Source organism: Ammospiza caudacuta, chromosome 3 (genome assembly GCF_027887145.1).
Source record: "Ammospiza caudacuta isolate bAmmCau1 chromosome 3, bAmmCau1.pri, whole genome shotgun sequence".
Lineage (NCBI taxonomy): Eukaryota > Metazoa > Chordata > Aves > Passeriformes > Passerellidae > Ammospiza > Ammospiza caudacuta.
Genome location: NC_080595.1, coordinates 75,110,172 through 75,128,899, shown reverse-complemented (window position 1 = coordinate 75,128,899; position 18,728 = coordinate 75,110,172). Strand labels below are relative to the sequence as shown.

General features: G+C 40.8%; 1 protein-coding gene across 1 annotated transcript in view; it reads left to right on the top strand.

Moving 5' to 3' along the window:
- Window positions 1–2,031: 2,031 nt before the first annotated feature.
- Window positions 2,032–18,728, top strand: part of KLHL29 (kelch like family member 29) — a 145,770-nt gene continuing 129,073 nt past the window's right edge. The window contains exons 1-3 of the mRNA XM_058802019.1: window positions 2,032–2,145; window positions 9,385–9,526; window positions 10,264–10,812. Of these exons, the coding sequence (XP_058658002.1) occupies window positions 2,044–2,145; window positions 9,385–9,526; window positions 10,264–10,812 (793 nt within the window). The 5' untranslated portion in view covers window positions 2,032–2,043. The remainder of the gene's footprint in view (window positions 2,146–9,384; window positions 9,527–10,263; window positions 10,813–18,728) is intronic.

Sequence of the window (18,728 nt, the reverse complement as noted above, 5' to 3'; positions counted from 1 at the left end):
GGAAATAGGGTTGTGTCTTGAGACCTCATTCCCAAAAAGCATCTGCCAGTCATGTCTGGTCAGAAGAGCTTGGGGAATGTTTAGGTTCTTTTAGGAACCAATGGGATATCGATGGGTTCGAGCTGGTTTTGCACAATCTTGTTTGAATCTTAAAGGACATTTTCATCTGTCCGCACAGAGGAAAATGTCTTTATAGCAGAGGAAAAAAAGTTTTAATAAGAATCATTAAGATCTGTGATTTTGGGTTAAAAGGGAATGCAGTATATTATTGTAGTGTTTTTCACTGTGAAATACATTTGTGTTTCCTCTACACAAAATAAAAATTTAACAAGACCAGAACAATTACAAGAATACCCAGATTTTCGATGTTATCTTGGATGTAGAAAAAGGGATGGATTATTAAAGTGTATAGTGTCTGAGAGAAATAGCACTCTAATGCTGTTTTTCACATCTTAATTTTAGTGCCTGCATAACTTACCTTTCTAAGATGCTCTTAATTGAACATTTCAATAGAATTTGAATAAAGTCTAATATATCTGGGATTCCTCCTCCACTTCTTAAAATATGATGTGAAATTTATTAGTCTTAATGTACATATCCCAGAGCTAATTGTTCTATCTTGTAAATCAGTTTCTCATCTTTTTTATGGCTTTTACTTTCACATATAAAAAATTAAATAAATTCTTGATTGAAAAGTATTTTTTGTTTTGCAGTAGCAAAAGGGGGAGGGGGTCAGCTTTGTAAGTGCAAAAGGATTTTTAGTTCTTTTTTTAATTATTTACAAATGCTGAATTAAAGGACAGCAGAGTTTAAATTATGCATTAAATTAGCATGTTACTGATGGAAGACACTCGAAGAAAGTTGAAATTTTTAATTGCTGTGATCCTAATTCAGCCACAACTTAATAGCTTAATTGGTGTTGGTGAACTTAAGGCAGTGATAAACCCCAACCTATAGGCTTATTTTTCTTTTTGCTGTGAAAGGTAAGCATGCTGTTTCTACAGTACTGTCTGTCCTTTTGTTTGAGAGTTGACTGAGTATACTTTGATCCTTTTTTTAGAAAAAGAATTCTCTGTTCTCCCTTAAAGAAAGCTTCCTGAAACCTGGATCAGATTATGGAAACTAAAGTGAGCACACAAAAGTGCTTGTTAGAAAGTGAAATATATGTGCAAACTAAATATGCCCTTGATGATAGCCTTATTGATCAAGCCAAGTTAATAAATCACTAATAACACGCAGCACTGTTCAACACTCACAGGCTTATATTGGTTTTCTTTTTTTTTCCCCTTTCTTTTTATGTGCCTGCTGTGTAGGCAGAGAACATGCACTTTCCTGCCACGGACTGTGTACTGCAATTGAAATACTGAGTTCAGAGGGCTTGAATGTAGAATGCTGGCATCCAATGCAAGAAAAAGGAACTTTTAGAGCAGTAACTTACTGCTGGGATTGGGGCATTTTGCTTCTTAAGTATTCCTCTCTTTCTTTCTGATGCTTCAGGCCCTCCTCCAGAATGAAATTTGGGGTCCTGTTTGGATAATTAAAAGAATTCCATGAGAAATTTGGCATGAAAATGCCATATGGAGTGACTTCTGAGCCTACCAATGGCCAGCATTTGCATTCAAGATAAATGTTTAGTTTTCAAGAAGTCAGCCTTTAGGTTCTTCTTCAGTAGCTTTGCCAGTACATAAGGGCAACATCCTTTGTGCACCCTTGGGATTCTGGTCTGACAAGCACTTACTCCATTACTGCCCCTATTTCCTTAAGCCCTCTGACAAAAAGCACTTATGATGAAGTGGATTTATGTGCCCGTGCCATGGGATGCCTGCAGGATCTCTGAGAGCCCTCTCGCGTTGCGCAGTGCATGTTCTCTGTAGCTGTCGCGTTGTTCCCCGTGCCGCGCGTTTTCTTCTCCGTCGTGAGATGATTTTGCATTCGTAGCTTTGCTCTGATTTGGGGTTGATCTGCATGCAGACCGTGTTAGTAGAGGAGGTTCTGCTCAGGCTAAAGTGGGGCTTCTGTGCTCGAACCCAGTGTCGTGCGCTGATGTCCCTGGTGTCCTGGAGCAGCAAGTGTCGCAGCCGGGACCTTGGTTCGATACCTCAGCTCCGTTCCCTGATGTTCTCGCTGAGAAATGAAGGCAGCTGGGTGAGTACCTGAGCCTCTGCTGGTGCAATTTGCCAAGACAGAATACAAAGTAGCATTTATGAAGCACTTCTTGTCATTTCATGGTCCTGCATTCATTCCTAGCTAATGATTGGAGCACTGGTATGAGAGCGGTGGTTGTACTGGGCAGTCAGCCATGAGAAAGAAGTAGACACCACCTGTGGTCAATTCACAACCCTTTTCTATCCCATCTTTCTCTGTTCTTTTCCATAATCTCATTCCTTCTCTTTCCTTCACAAACCTGCAGGTAATGTGGATGTGAGCCTTAGAAAAAGTTGATGAGACAGAAGCAGCTGACCCTTTCCCAGTATGGAGTTATCTTCCATTGCATTGTCAAAGCAAGAGAATTTGAGCTTTCTTATTTATCAGAGTAGCCAAGGCTCGGTCCCAGAAAGTTTGGGTTGATTTTGGTGTTGGGAAGAAGCTGGACATGCTCATATATGTGCCTTCTTATCAGCTCCCAAACTGAGTGGTGAGAAGCTGTGCTGTGCGTGACGCCAGGATCAGGGCTGGGTAAAGGTGCTGATGCTGTGCTCGTCTGGAACTCCTGTGAATATGTGGAATGCACCTCACTCAAGAGAGAAGCAGCAATATGTTTCATTAGTTCAATAAGTTCAGTGGAATTTAACAAAGTTTAACAGTGGCTTACAAAGGTTAAGTAAGTTTGATGGTGAGGTTCACCTTATTAATTACTGCATGGAAGAAGGGCACAAATGCAACTGAGTTAGAATCGAGGCAGAATGTTTTGCACAGCGACTGGAGATGGAAAATGGTAAGGAAGACTCTCCTGATGAGTCATGAGGTACAACATGGTGGAACTTAGGTGCAGCCAGGTCCAGTCTGAGTCTCAGACAAAGATCTATATCTAATGAAAGAAATACAAAGAGTAAGGAAGAGTCTTCTGTTGAGTCACAAAGTTCAGAGTGGACCCGCTTGCATTCTAAACTCATTATAGAGCCTTGGTACAGTTAGATCCAATAGAGATTTCAGACTTGGACAACGGATTACATCTAATGGAATGATCTATAATAAGTTGATAATAATTAATATTGAGTAGCTACATGAATTAGTAATGTTTCATTAGTATTAATTTAGGTTCCTGACATATCAGCCATTGGTTAAAGGTCTCGCTATCTCAAGGAGCCTTCTTAAGAGTTGTCCCAGCTCAAGGAAGGATCACCGCCATGCAACCAGGCTGCCTGGCCAGAAGAGCTCAAGAAGGCTCACTTAGGCTGTCAAATTTCTGGAATTAAGCCGGTTGGGTTATAGTCCAATTGCATGTGATGGAAAAAGTATGCATGTCTCTTCTTGTAACAACAAATTTCTTTGCTCCTTGATTAATGAGTCTTGGAAAAGCCACCAGCTATTCATGTGTTAATCGCACGATCAGTGTTCCAAGCTCATGTGCATTGATGCTCACTGTGTCACTGTTTCCTTAATGGTTTTTCAGGGAACAAGTTCACAGTAGAGAAGTTCTTGGCCTGGACACGGATCAGACCTTTACTTCCTTTGCAACCTCTACCAAACTATCCCAGTTTGGTCAAGGGGTGGAATGCATGCATCACAGGGATGTGTGCCCGCTGCACTCATGGGTTTCTCCAGGCCTGTATCATTAACCTTGAGGTGGGGAGTGTTTTTAAATCTGCTGCAAAGTGAGGACTTTACCCCACTGCTGAGCCGCGTGTCTCTGGTCTGTGCATGGTGCTCCGGAGCTCGCCCTGACTGGTGGCTCCTCGCTGGATGGTGTTTAAGGAGTCCAAGTATTGAATTACTCTGTCTGCTCAAGAGGGAACTTAGACTTCTTTTGTCTTTTATGCAGGGTAGTAACATTTTTCCTATGAGTTAACTGTATTACTCTCTTTCTTGCGGCTCCCACATTAGTTTTGGGAAGAGAAAAACAACGCTGTGTCATCACAGAATTGCCTGGTGATGGGAACTGTAAGGTAGATGAGTTCTTTTCTCCACCCATGAGCAAGTCCTTGAATGAGGTTTTACTGCAGGGCTGTTCTTTCTGTTCCTCTTATATGCTGGCCTGTCAATATCTCTTAGGTTTTTAATATGTTACAGTACATTCATCTCTTAAAACAACAGTTTAATTTCTGTAGCCCAGCCACACAGCCAGTGCTAGGGAGATATTGCTGTCATCAGTGCATCTTTAAAAGCTCTGCTTCCATCCTTAAGAGCTACTTTGGCCATGGACTAAACTCAGAAATATACTTGGGTCCTGTCCAGCACCGTGTAGGAATTTGCTCCATATAAAGATTTATCCCTGTATGGTCAGATTTTACATGCACGCCTACAAATAATACCTGATTCATGCAATATTTAACAGTGCGAACTACAAATTAGACCATAAACGCTTTGGTGCAGAGACCACTGAACTTTTTAGTGCATCAGACACATTCAGACTTCAAACCCAACCAGGGCCACCAGTCATTACCAGTTAGAGGCATAGAGAATGGCTTTAAAAGGAATTCCCTCATTAAACTGAAGTTGCTTTTACCCATGACAGGCCATAAAACCTGAATCTGTGGGAGGGAATGTTTGCCTCTGTGCATGCATGCTCCTTAACCTTTTTATTTTCAATGGGAAGAAAAATAGACTGGGTTGCATATTGGATACGTTACCTTGGTATTAAGCTGCCATTCCCAATCTTTTTTGGAAAATTGGAACAGAGATTCGCTACTTCTCATCCATCACTTTAAATGAATGCCTTATTAAAACAGTTTTGATTGCTGGGAATCACAAATAGTATCTCTCTTTCCAGATTAGTTTGTTTTTGCTCACGAAACTGTTAGAATAGGACTTAACACACTGAGCCATAGCAGGATGTATGTCAGTGGTTCCACAAGCTCTGGGGAATTTGCTAAAATGTGTTTGTAAGTCCTTTCCAGGAGGTGCTTGGTGGTGTTGAACCTGGGGAAGATTCTACTGGAATTTTTGTTGTTGGATTTTTGTGTTTATTATGTTGAGTTCTTTAAGTCCACTAGCATACACTTTGATGCTCTTAGTAGTACAATAGATTTTATGTTTCTACTGATGTAAAAAAGGTCTTACTAGACATTTAGATCTTATTTCATTACAGATTTGTAAAGCTTAGGGCTTAAAGTCAGACTTAGTTGTAGCTATGCTCCCTCAACACCTAAGAGTAGCCATATACAGCCATGATGCTGTATAGACCAAATCACTAATTCCCAATCTTTAACATCATCTGATGGCTGTGAACTCATGAACTTTCTTGTATATATCCTGAAAAGCCTCATGAATCTGAAGGTTTTAATGTTTTAATATAATAAGGTTCAGTCGACCAGCTGTACAACAATTACTGTTGCCTATGGGCCATGGTTTATGACTGCTTGAGCTGCAAAAAATTGACAATCTGGCAACTTGTCTGTGTTAGTCTCATGTAATTCCAGAATTGTTCTGTCTTGCTCTCTTCTGCCTGTACATCTGTATTGCAGTTAATTTCCTTAAAACTGGGAGACTGCTCCCTTCTGGAGTTCAAAGTGGCAGGTGGTGAAATGCAGACTTCAGCTGAACGTTTTTATTGGTTCTTAATGGTGGCTTCAACTAAAGAGGGAAAAAAATCCTGAGATTTTATTTTGGGGTACTCTATCCATGACAAAGAGCACAAATTGAACATTTTACAGGTGCTAGAAAGATGCTGATGATTCCTTAAGTAGTCTTTGTAGTCTGCCAGGAATTTCAGGCAATTAACTAGCCAATGCTGCTGTTGACTAGCCAGGTTTTAACAGACCTTTTAGAAACCTTTTGGTCTTTTCATGTAAATAGACTTTTGGCAGAGATGTATACCCAGTAGATTTTGTAATGCATTTCCTTTTTTCATGTGTTCCATGTTTAATTCAAACAAGCATCTGACATGAAAGCTAAAGATAAAAGTGTAACATAGTACAATTAGTTTCTGTGAAGTCTGTGGATCACTAATGGAACACAGCTCTTCCCCCTGCACAACTAGCATAATACAGGCCATTTTTTGGTCATTTGTGTTGTACATTAAAAGCATCAAATAGAGCACTGTTGTGGGCCTGAGCGAATGGACAGAAAGTTCCTTTGTTTGATAACGCTGGAAATAATTTCACTTTCCAGAGACGCAAATGGGTAATTGCTGCAATCAGATCAGAGACATACAGCACTTGTAATGTAACCCTTCATGTATTAAGAAAAATAAAGCAGAAATTAGATCAGAGACCAGAAGTATGTATACATTTTAAAAGGAAGTTCAGTGAGCTGTTCCTCTCTTTCCACCACCATTACTGTCTGTGTTTCATGGATGCGTGTTGTGATTTCATACCAACTGATCTCTGGCACTTTCTGATCAAACAAACACAAGTTCAGGAGTGCAGTTTGAAAGCAACTTACTGGATTTGTATGTTTAAATCCACTGAGCCTCTAAGAAGCAGGATTTGTGAGCATGTTTAGTAAAATAAAATCGGTCATTTAGTGAAAGTGAAGGAGAAGCATTTATTGATGGCAAACCTGATAACCTCCTTCCTCTTTTTTAATGCTCAAAGTATGGAATTTAGATCTAGTTTTGGCTGCAGACTTTACCACTTTCACATGTGTTGTCTGGTGTGGTGCTCTAGGGTTTTTGGAAAACAAGTTCCAAAATAAGCAACTGGATCTTTTGTAGGATTTAGCAGAACTGTACTTCCTTCTTACCCATTCTGGACAAAACATACAGGTTCTTTTAAAATGGTCGCATGTGTGTCATTCTGTATTATTTAAGGTAGAGGAAATTTTTTTTTTTCTTATTTTGTATCAACACAGTTTTAAAGCAGCTTGGGAATGTAACAAAGTTAAACAAGATGCTGCCTGTCTTGACAATGCCTCACAATAATGACAGCTGTATATTTCAAACCCACTAGTAAGACCCAGTTGATACAACAAAGAAATGCAACACACCGATGCCACACGTGGAGCACACAGGGTGTGATTTGAGTCATGAATCCTCCTTTTGGTTTCTAAAAATGCCCGTTTCTCTATAGTGCATGTACATTTTTTAAAGCTTTGCTTTGGAATAAATATTGGTATTTCTGGGGGGCGTATTTTAGTTGATATATAGGCAGAGAATGGTGGTGGGTTTTTTATTTATTTATGTATTTATTTATTTATTTATTTATTTTTCTACTGCAGAGTGCTTTGGCTGCTGTTAAACAGTTTAGCTAGACCCAAAGGGATACTGCTAAAATGAACTGGTAAACCACCAGCAGTGTTATATCCTCTTGTGTCAAAGACCTCATACAATGTAAAAGCTAAAGGTATTCATATTAATCATTTTCTCAGGACAATTTATAAATAGAAAGCATTTCAAAACCGAGACTTATTTCTTCCCCTCCTGCCCTTTCTTCACCATGAATAGACCAGAGCTCTTAAAGCTCTTGACTGTCTGCATGTCCTCTCTTTATGTCTTTTCTGACTCATTTTTATTTCAATTGCAAAAGTTATAGAGGTAGTCAGAATGGTGGGGACAGAAGTAAATGTGAATCTAAAACCAGATTATCATTGTCCTTGGTGCAAATAAAATAGAAAAAGAATCCAGAGAAATTACATTAAAAAACCAAAAACCATAACCCCTAAATGATGGAAAATAATAAATTCATGAGTTTTGAAAATAAAAAAAAAACAATTTCAGGAAAATATATATTAAAATCACATTTCCCTGTGAACCTCTGCATTTAACAAAGTATAGCATGTCTAGTGGGGGAAATATTCCCATTGTGGCTTCTGGGAGCAAAGAGGGCAGCACAGCAAAACCTTGGTCGTCTATTGAGGTTTGCACACACAACTCCTGAGTCCAGGAGCCCGCAGAGGATAAAGCTCAGGTAGAAAAGGGAGTGGGTGTCAGGAGAGATCAGAGGCTCTTAGGTGAAGGGGGGAACACTGGAGCAGGGCAGGTGCTTGTGGGGGTGCTGGTGGGGAAGGAGGGCGGGCAGGAGGAAGCAGGTGCCTCTGGTGGGTTTGCAGAGAGGAAGAAGGACAGATTGGCTTGGGGAAGGTGTGCATGTATTTGCAGAGGGCATAAATGGGTTTGCTAATAACTTCCTTTCGTGGGTTGATTGAGGTACTGGTGATGGGTGAACAGGCTGCTGGTGTTGACAGAGATTTCATTGGTACAGTGTGACCCAGGGCATTTATGGAGCTGCTGTACCCCCATCTCTGAGCTAAATTACTTCCCAGATGCGAGGCAAACAAGCAATCACTCAGACTGGTCTCCTGTTCTTTATGGCTTCACTCCTCAATACTCATTCAGCAATAGGCAGCTGGTTCCGTTTGCTTGATTTAGAGGTTCTGACACCAGTAAAAACAAAACAAAACAAAAAACTTTTAATCTTCCAGCAATGAAATACACAGCAGACTTAAATAAATGAGACCTGTTGGAGCACCCTTGTTTTCTAGAAGCCTTTTCTTCAGCAAAGGCATGATTGTTTGGGAAGGCCCCCTGAAATTGCAGCAGGGGTCTGGTGTAGCATTTAAATCCATGTGATAGTTTCTTCATCAAGAGATCTCTTTCAGATCATGTCTGCTTTGATGATTATTCAGCCCAAATCCTTCCCCTCCTTTACAGTTATTTTAACCTCTCTGAAGACCTGCCAACATACCCACTTTAGCAGCCAGTGATGTTATGCTTTTTTTTATTGGCATTCAATTTCAAGGGTTGACAGACAGTAAATGCAAAGACTTCTCTTTACTGTTCTACAGTAATTTGTCCTACAGTTGTAAATAAGTCTCTCTTGTTCTACCTCCTGCTAAACAAAACTCGCTATTTTTGGAAGAAATTGAGCAAACAGAAGATTGTTCCATTTTATGTAGCTGCCACTGAGTAGATATTACCATATCTGGGTTGTTGTTTGTTGGGTTTTTTTTTTATTTTTATGGCAAATGAAGTGACTTATTTCTGAAAATACTAGTTTGTTGTGGATTTTTTAAGGTAGATCTATTAAATTTCCAGAAGCAATTTTTTTTCAAATATATTGTATTTCCATACAGACATCTCATGCAAGCCAGGAGGACAATCACAGAATCACAAAATCACAGAATTGTTGGAGATCATGTAGTCCAACCCCCAAATGAATGATATTTAAAGATCTTAGGATATCCTCTTGGACTATAACAAACAAGCAAGCTACTAGTTATGAGGAACCATAATTAATCCCAATAGTCAAAACATTTTTATTCTGTATTTTTCTTTCTCTCTGGTAGACACCTTGCATTTCCAAGACTGAAAATCAGCCTCAAGGACTTGCAACAAGCGTCAGGTGGGGACAGACACCCATCAATCAGTCCACGCCCTGGGACACTGATGAGCCTCCATCTAAACAGATGAGGGAGAATGAAAACCCAGGTATGTCTCTAATCTTATTTGTAATTCTACCAGGGAAAATCGTTCAAAGCAAATTCAATGCACTATCTCCATTTACCTCTGTAAATTAGACTTCATTGTGAGCCCTTTCTTTATTCTTTAGCAGGGGTTTTCCCTCATTGTAAAGACCCCTCAAGTTTCTTCTGTGCTGGGGCTGATACAAATGTATTAAGATGCTGCAAGTTCATTAGAGTGGGGTTTTTTTTATCCTTTTCTACCTTCACTGGAGGGAAAGGCGCTCTGTAATACTTTAAGACTTCTTTTATGTCCAGAACTACCTGAAATGATTTCCAGCTTCCAGACACATATCATACATTGTGCTACTATGCCAGACGCCTAATTACAATGTCTTTGTAGTGGCTGGAGCACCATTATTATACACACAGAGTGTTTGTCAGGGAGCCGTGAAAGCACAGCAGGGAAAGAGGTTAATTTTCTTGGAAGCGTGTGCTTAAGCTGCATAAAGTGCAAAATACATAAAACCGCAAACATGCCGCATGTCACCTGATGAGTATTTTAACAATTGTGCTCACATCGCTGCAGCAATTTCACGCACTTACTGCTTGGGAAGGGCTCCAGATCCCAAACTGCATTAGGTGTAGTGCAGCAGGGCGTGTCAGTGCTGTCCACGAGTGCGGGAGGGGAAGGATGAGGGTGTTGATGTCTGTTCTCCCCCATGCCGAGCCCACCGCCATTGCTGGCCTTCCTTCGTGCCGCAGGTGCAGCACCCTGGGTCACCACGGTGGCAGCGGGCAGCCAGCCCGCCCTCATCACGCACTCCTATGGGATGACACAGCCACCCACCTTCAGCCCGGCCGCCAACGTCCAGGCCCCCGTCATCGGCGTCACACCCTCCCTCCCACCGCACATCACCCCCCAGCTCCCGCTGATGCCGGGCCACTACCAGCTCCAGCCGCAGCCCTCCCAGCCCCTCAGCAACATGGTGGTCAACCTCCAGAGCCAGCCATTGTACACCAACAGCCAGCCCCTCAGCATGCCCTCCATGAGCGGCGTGGGCCCAGTGGCCCACCCAGGCCCCGGCGCGGTGGGCAATGGCCACCTAGCCTGCCCCATGCTGCCGCCACCGCCGCCGGCCCTGCCCTCGGCCGCCCTGCCCAGCAACGCGCCCACCACCAACGGGCAGGCGGCCGCCCCGCTGCCCCCCAGCGCGGCCGCGGCGGGCGGCCCGGACAACACCAACGGGGTGCAGATGCTGCGGACGATCGGCGTGGGGAAGTACGAGTTCACGGACCCCTGGCACCCCAAAGGTAAGGCGGGCCAGCTCGGCCCCCTGGGGCGCGCAGCGGGGGCGGGCGGCAGCTGACCCTCAGCGTCCCGGCCGCTCTCTGTGGGCCCGCCGGCTATGGCGGCTGCCTACGCGCTTTTCTAAAATGCAGAGCTTCTGTGAGTTACTGACGACAAAAAGCAACATGTTAGCAGGAGGTACGACAGGCTGTGGGCGAAAAGCAGTGAAAAACAGCTTTCAGGCCCATCAGATAAGCTGGTGTTCCCAAGGGTAAAGCAGCCATCATCCCATGCCTCTCCCTGTGAAATACACCCCATGTAATGTTTCCATCCAACTACTGTTCTCCTGGCTGCAGTTGTGCATCTGCCACAACAACCTCCTTGTCCAGCCCTTGCCTTCTCCCCACTCTGGTAGGAGCTTAGGCCAAACATAAGTCAAAGCTGACTGCAGCTCAACAGCCCAACATGTTCAGTGTTAAGGGGAAAACTCTTCATTACCATCTTCACTGGGCTCAAATGCTACAAAACACATGACTGAATAGTCATGAGCGTTCTGACCTTTTCTGAGGAGTACTTTGTAAATGAGCCCCTCTACCAGGTCACAGTGGAGTGTTATTTCCGAGTGTCTTACCCCAGACACTTCAAAACTACCAATGCTCTCTGTGTTACAAGTTTCTAATTGCATTTGGAGAGTTTTCCCTTCCTCCCTTACAAATCACGATTGGGCCATGTGTACAGGTGAAGCAAAATGGAGCTTCCAAAAATATTAATGCAGACCTATCAGCAAAATCAATTAAATTGATTTTGTAAAAAAACAGCACCTTCATTAAGTCTGTGATATTTTATGTATGCATTTCTATTCAGACACAATCCATGTGTAAATTATTTATTTGCCACAAGCTATTAAGTTCTGTTGTGTAGCTCTGAATTAAAGACAAGGAGTCTCTATTAAAAATGATTGGTCCAATAACTCTTCCTGCTCTTTACATAAATTGTACTTTGGTATGTGTAAACCCTTACCAAAGTTCCCTTGAAAAGGAGCTCAGATAGAATCTCAGCAGTACTTTTGTAAAACCAGATATTCAGATCGCTTTTAAGTTTCCAACTCTAAACCTCTATGGTGAGGGCTCTTGCTGGATAATGAGCCTCTGAATTTTTCTTCGAGCTCTCTAGATGGGCCTTAAATGACACTGGCCCAGTTGGATAGCCAAAAATTAACCAACAATTATAAGGGTATTGTTAATTCTTTCCCTTTAAAAAAGAAGAAAAAAGCCCAAAGTCCACAAAAGCAATTTGTCAAGTCATGATTATGTGTTACAAACCATTGATTTTGTAGAAGGAGAAAGAAAGGGGGAGAGATTTATACTCTATCCTGGTAGACTGAGTTCTGCTGGATGTCTCTCTTCTCCATAGGAACTATTTGTCTTCTAAGAAACATCATCTCTACTTTCCATAGCCACCTATCCCAATTTTCTGCACTGGGTACTCAGATGCATGATCAAATTAACGCAATTTAAGGGATTACTTGGTGTCACTGGAGACATGTGCAAATATACAATACAAGGGAAAACACATAAGCTTAAACCACTTTCAGGGCAGTAATTTGATCACATATCTGAGCCCTAGTGACACTAACCTAGTGAGACAAATGAGCATGCCAGTGACTGCACACTAGAGGTTAGGAATACTCCTAAATGCCTCGCATGCTTAGGGCCAGCAGCATGAGCTGTTATTTACTCTTCCTCCATCAATTAACCTTCAGCAGATCTCTGGCTAGCAGATGAAGTAAACTTCAAATCAAAGCCTAAGTAAAAAGATCGTAAAATATTTAATCAGTCTTTAATATTTGATTTACAAATTCTTAGTCAGCCTTTTTGCTTAACCTGCTGTAAACCCCGGTCTGGCCTAATAGTCCAAGTGCCCCAGAGACCAGTCAGCCTAGGAGATGTTCATTAAGGTGCAGAGCAGAGTTCCTCACTGGAGGATACCAAGCATGCCAGACCTAGATCTGCTCCTGTATTTGGAAATTCCTGTACTTAGGAGAAGGATCAGAAGGAGAATACTAAAACAAGCAGTATTTCTGATCCATGGTAATTGCTGACACATTAACCATACTGTACCTCACAAACTGCAGGCTAGACAACTGTTTTTTCCAGGGATTGGAGAGCTTCTCTGTGACCACCAGCTATTGAGTTATTCCCATAGTGGTTAAAAGCAAACAAACAGAACAGACTGAAGCATGCATATACAAATGTCTCATAAGCAGAACCTATTTCATAGAGATAAAGTAATCCCTTCCTCTGTTTCCAACCTAGAAAGCCCTTACATCTAAAGCTGTAATTCTTCATGACACACCTGAAGTCAGAGAAGATATATGGTGGATTTGTTTGTGTTGAATGAGAGAGAAACAATCAGGAAAGAGGAGACAACTGGGTGCTGAACCAGACCTTAAAATCTCACTAGAATAAGATTCTTAATATAAGCTCCAGGAGTTTCAATGTGGCTTGATTATCCAATTATTTTATGTTTTAGTTTCTGCCCTCAGGGATTTCAGTCTCGAAAGACTGACTGATTTCACAGTCTTACATGGTAGATACCTTTCTCTCCAATAATGAATGGAAACTAGGAGACAGTATTAAGCTGTTCAAATATACAAGTTCAAACTAGTTCCCTACAAGTTTCATTTAAATATTCTCTCTCTTTCTTAGGGAAACTTGGCCAGTATTATAATAAGGGCCACTGCTAATGGCCTTGAGATCTATCTCATTATCCTGTGGAACTCTGAATTATTATTTCACTTGACAATCCAGTCTTGTCCAGGTTTGAATAATTGCCCAACTATCCCTTAAGTGAAAGAACAGTTCTTTCTGGTTAATATGATAGGGTTTCTTATATTTTTAGATTTTCTTAGGGAGCCGATTTGAAACATCATGTTTTATTTCCCATATTTATCTTTCCTTTGGCTGTGTATGTGTATGGGCCATTTTATACTGTGTTCATGCAGAACTAGATTTCTTCCTCAGCTGTTTCTAAATACGCATAAACAAATAAGTTGCCAAAAGTTAAATGCACTGCTGTCTTATTTGCAATAGGTCAAGAGATCTCATGTGACTGAAAGAGTTATTTCCATGGCTTTGCAAAAAATGCATTTTGATAACAAGAACCATGATATAAAATAGATATGTCATTCTCCAGTGTTACAACTATTTTTTACCTAATTCCATTGAAACTATTTGTAAGAGAAATTGTGCATGAATTAGAGAATCGTCTTGGTCAGAATAGGTTATGCTCTTTAAACAGGAGTTAAAGTTAACTACATGATCTATTTACTTAGTGAATTTATAAAGTTGTTACATTGCAAGAGAAATAAAATTTCAAAGGAATTATTGCTTTTAGCAATGTATGAAGAACTGTAGAGCTGCCTTGTGAAATGCATGGGGTCTTTTACCATGCACAACGAACAGGAGTTTTGGGAGGCGTCTGCTCTGACCTGTAGTTTCCCTTTGGAAAGGATTAATGCCAAATACTCATAGCTGACTTCAAAAGCCATGACACCTTAACACAGGTATGTAACCAACTATTTAGGACACAACCACCTCTTGTTTTCCATCCATGTCCTAAATCTTGCTCTATAAGCTAAAGTTCGAGAGCAATTGATACAGCAGAATATTCAAAAACATAAAGATGTTAATTGTAAATGTATTCGGTGAAAATCCACTGAAGTTCTCATTGCCAAATTTTTACGTGGCTTCTTCAGAAAATACAGAGTTGCAAAGAATATTCAAACAGATTTTCAGGATCTTTAGGCTACGTGATGTGGCCAGCACAAATTGTCACTAGTACAATGTGCCTGCAGGGAAGAGAGAAAATCATCCCTTCAATTTCTGACACAAGGTACCAGTGTCCTGTGCTATAGCACAGTGGCAGAGACCAATGTAAATGTGCCTGCCAATCCAGCTGAGCTAAACAGAGAGGAATTAATCAGTCTGATGAAGGACTGGAAGAGATTGGTTCCCTTGCAGAAACTGAGTAACTGAGATGTAGTCCTTGTCTGTCTCCTGGAGCAACATGCTTCCTGATAGACATGCCTTGTAAATCCAAAGCTGAGCCCTTGGTGGATACCTATGATATCACGTAGAACATAAACATTCCAGCTGGGGCTCTGAGAGCTATTACACATTTGGAAATACACTACCTTCATACATTTGATATACTTTGAAGCATAGTTTCTAACACAAAAAATGAGGAAAATACAGGACTTTATTGCACTACTTACTCCTGCAGTGTAAAATTAACCATGGACATCATGGGGTTTAATTTGTGGATGTTAATGGAAAATACTGATGTTCGTTTCCATAGTATTTGTGTTCTATAATTCTTTGGTTTGCAGTCCTTAACTAGTGGGAAAAGAAAGCAGATGCTAATTAGTGTTCAGAGTGTAATGACTGTAGAAACATAACAATATCAGAAATAAAATCTGAATGTTAATCCTTGTAACACTAATTTCTTAACACTTCATTTTCAAGCATCAGCAAATAGCATGAACTAAACAATAAGAAAACTACAAAGGAATACTGTTGCATCATCACTTATTGATTGCACCTTTCACACTTGACTTTATTGCATTGGAATTCTCATTAGGCCTCAGACAATATTTACTTTCCTTAATCATGAATAGTAACAAGGCAGAGTACAACATTTTGTCAATAACTGTCAACTTTTTCTTCAGAAAAGGCTGAATTTTCAAAGGGATTTCAGCTTGACCAGCATTTCTGTGAGTGGACCTACTTCCAGACATGAATGCTGGGGGGTGGAGAGTGTTTAAATTCTTCACGTAACCTAGCATTTGTTATTCTAGTAACAGTACTTAAAGGATATTGTGTGATAAAGACTCTTTAAAAGAAAGATTCTTTTCCATTCTCTGCCTTGCACCAGAATACATGGCCTGTGTAACCTTAGGAAAACCTCCCTTTTGTCTAGAAAGGTAGAGAGATAGAGTATTAAAATTATAGGTATAAAATTATATATAAAATTGTATGGGGGGCATGTGTATGTGTATATACATATATATGGATATGTATCCACATAGTTGTAGGGAAGGAAATCTACAATCTACTGCATTCTCTCCAATTGTTTGTAGCAGAGTTAGGTTAGCATTGTGCATTTCTCTTACTGTGTCTTCCATGTTAGCATGGAAGTGTTAGCATTGTGCATGTCTCTTCTTGTGTTTTCCTTAGGACAGTGGTGATTTCCTGGGATGGCCTAAATGGTACCAAGGCACTGATGAGTAGTGGTCATTTGTAAGCTCAGCTTGGTAATGATGCATACGAGTTCACAGAATCACAGAATGGTTGAGGTTGGAAGGGGCCTCTGGAGGTTGTTTGGTCCAGCTCCTTGCCAAGCACAGCCATTTAGAGCTGTTTGCCCAGGACCACATCCACATGACTTCTGAATATCTGCAAGGATGGAGACTGCACAAAGCCCCTGAGCAAGTGTCAGTGACCCCCACTGAGGAAACATGTTTCCTCATATTCAGAGGGAGCTTTCTGTGTTTCAGTTTGTGCCCAGTGCCTCTGGTTCTGACAAGTGAGGGTCATGAAAGAAACGTGGCTCCAGCCTTTTTGCACCCTCCCTTCAGGTGCAATTTATAAACAATTATGTAATTTCAATTTATATACATTGATGAGATCCTGCTGAGCCCCCTTCTCTTTTCCAGACTGAGCAGCCCCAGCTGTCTCAACCTCTACTCCTAGGAGAGGTTCTCCAGTCCCTTCATCATCTTCATAGTCCTTTGCTGGACTCTCCAAGTATATCTCTCTTGTATTGAGGAGCCCAGAACTAGACTTGAAGTGAGGCCTCACCAGTGCTGAGTAGAAGAGCAGGGCCACCTCCTATGATCTCATAGCAATATTTGGACTAATTCAGCCAGCCCAGAATACCACTGGCTTTCTTAGCTGCAAGAGCATGCTGCTGGCTCATGTTTTAGCTTGTTCATGTGCAGTAATAAACTTAAAGCAAACAGGTCCTCTAAAATCAAATTTTTATCAATATTAGTTACCATCTTCTTTGATTAAAATAGCCTTAACAGGACTGAGAAGTTGATGAGAGTATCTAAGCCATCACTTGAGTAAAAATGAAATACATTTCCCCTTTCTGTGGTCCAAGCAGGGTCTTTTTCATAATTCCTGTCCTTTTAATGTCACTGTCGGTAGGTCATGACAGACAGAGATTAACTGCACTGAAGAGTCAAAGAGGACTTGTAATCGTCCTAGAACATTGCCTTGCTAAACATACAGCATAAAAAAGGTGATTGAATTATCTTTTGATTGACATCTCTCAGTATGTCAGTGTCTTGAGATTCCACATTTCAACTGGAGGAGGATCTTCTCACTCAGCACCACCAATGTTTTATGTGGGTTATCATAAAAAATAAAAATAAAAATAAAAATTGGGGCGTTGATGAAGTGAGTCAAAACTCTCTGAACCTGCTTTTAAAAGTCATCTGGTCCCTGCTGCTATTTTTTGTAGGTCTGTTTTTTAAATAAATGTCAGATTTGCAACTGTAGTTTATGTGTTACAAATACAAAGCTGAAGAAGTTTCATTTTACTGTTGCAGATATTATGTCATCATTTGCAGATCCACCTAGTTAATTAGACAGTGATACATTTGAAGTTGTCTTGAATTCCTTCCCACTCCCTAGTTTTAAGTTTGCTTAGAATGTGGTTTTGTACCAAATATAGTTTTGTCCATGACAGTGGCCATCAAATGCATTCAACATAAGTCTGAGAGGCGGCAGAGTTCTGTTGAATTACTATTTTCTCTCCCGTCCACACAACACTGTATTCACAAGGTGCAAAATTTCTCAGGGGCTGGATGATAACCAAAATCTAGGATCTCTTCTGGCACAGAATGCATAAGTGGCAACTTTTTATAAATACAGACCAAATTTTCAGGCAGGCTGCCTATCCATACATATATCCATCCATCCATGTATCCATCCTTCCAAATACTGTCCAGCAATCTATTGCAGTTAGCTGGAACTGCATTTGGATGTTCTAGAAGTTGTTAATTGTCAAAATACTTGCAGAGTTGCCATTCTCCTTTCAGAACTCATGTTTCATATCTGGTTTCTTTGACCTTGTCTTCACTTGGTCATCTGTCTCATTCAACTCTTGACACATACTGAGGTGCAACCTTATCTGCATCCATCCCTTTGGGTGCAACAAGAAATATACCAGTTCCCTTTCACTCTGTCCTCCTGTGCCTGGAGGTGCTTTAAAGATACCTTTCCTGAGCATTTAGTTTGCTCCATAAGTTTGGCTTTTCCCAAAATTTCCCACTAAGATTTCTTCTTCTTCACAGCAGCATAATTCCACTTTTTTTGGTATCATGACTTAAAATGTGGACAGTCAAGTTATAGCTGCTACAGTGTCAGAGAATGGGGACTTCACACTCAGTCCAAACTCAAAAAGCTAGGTCCATCCAGCACCAGACTGTGCATTTATGTATGTACATCAATGTTCCCAAAATGGGCTGTTCTGTGACCTCTGGAGATCTCCAGAGAAGCAGATTTATTAAATTGCAAATGAGTTTTGGTTTCCTTACAAGAATGTGGAAATGCTTTTTTTCAAATCAGCAGTCCTCCATGGAGCAGTGTCTAAATTCTGAAAGAAAAAGAATAATTTCTGTCTCACTGCATTCAGAATGAGAATTATTCTGTCCCATGTTAAATTAAAAAAATCTGAACAAATTTGTGAAATGCAAACATTTCCAAACAGTGACTTTCCTCACTTTACTGTGCCTTGAGATTGCTAATGATAAGCTCCACTGTCCCACAGTGAGGCGGGCTTTGAGTCATGGTCAGTAATAACAACAGTAATAATAATAATATAGGATTACCTAACACCTCGAATCTTCTGAAAAATATCATCGGGGATG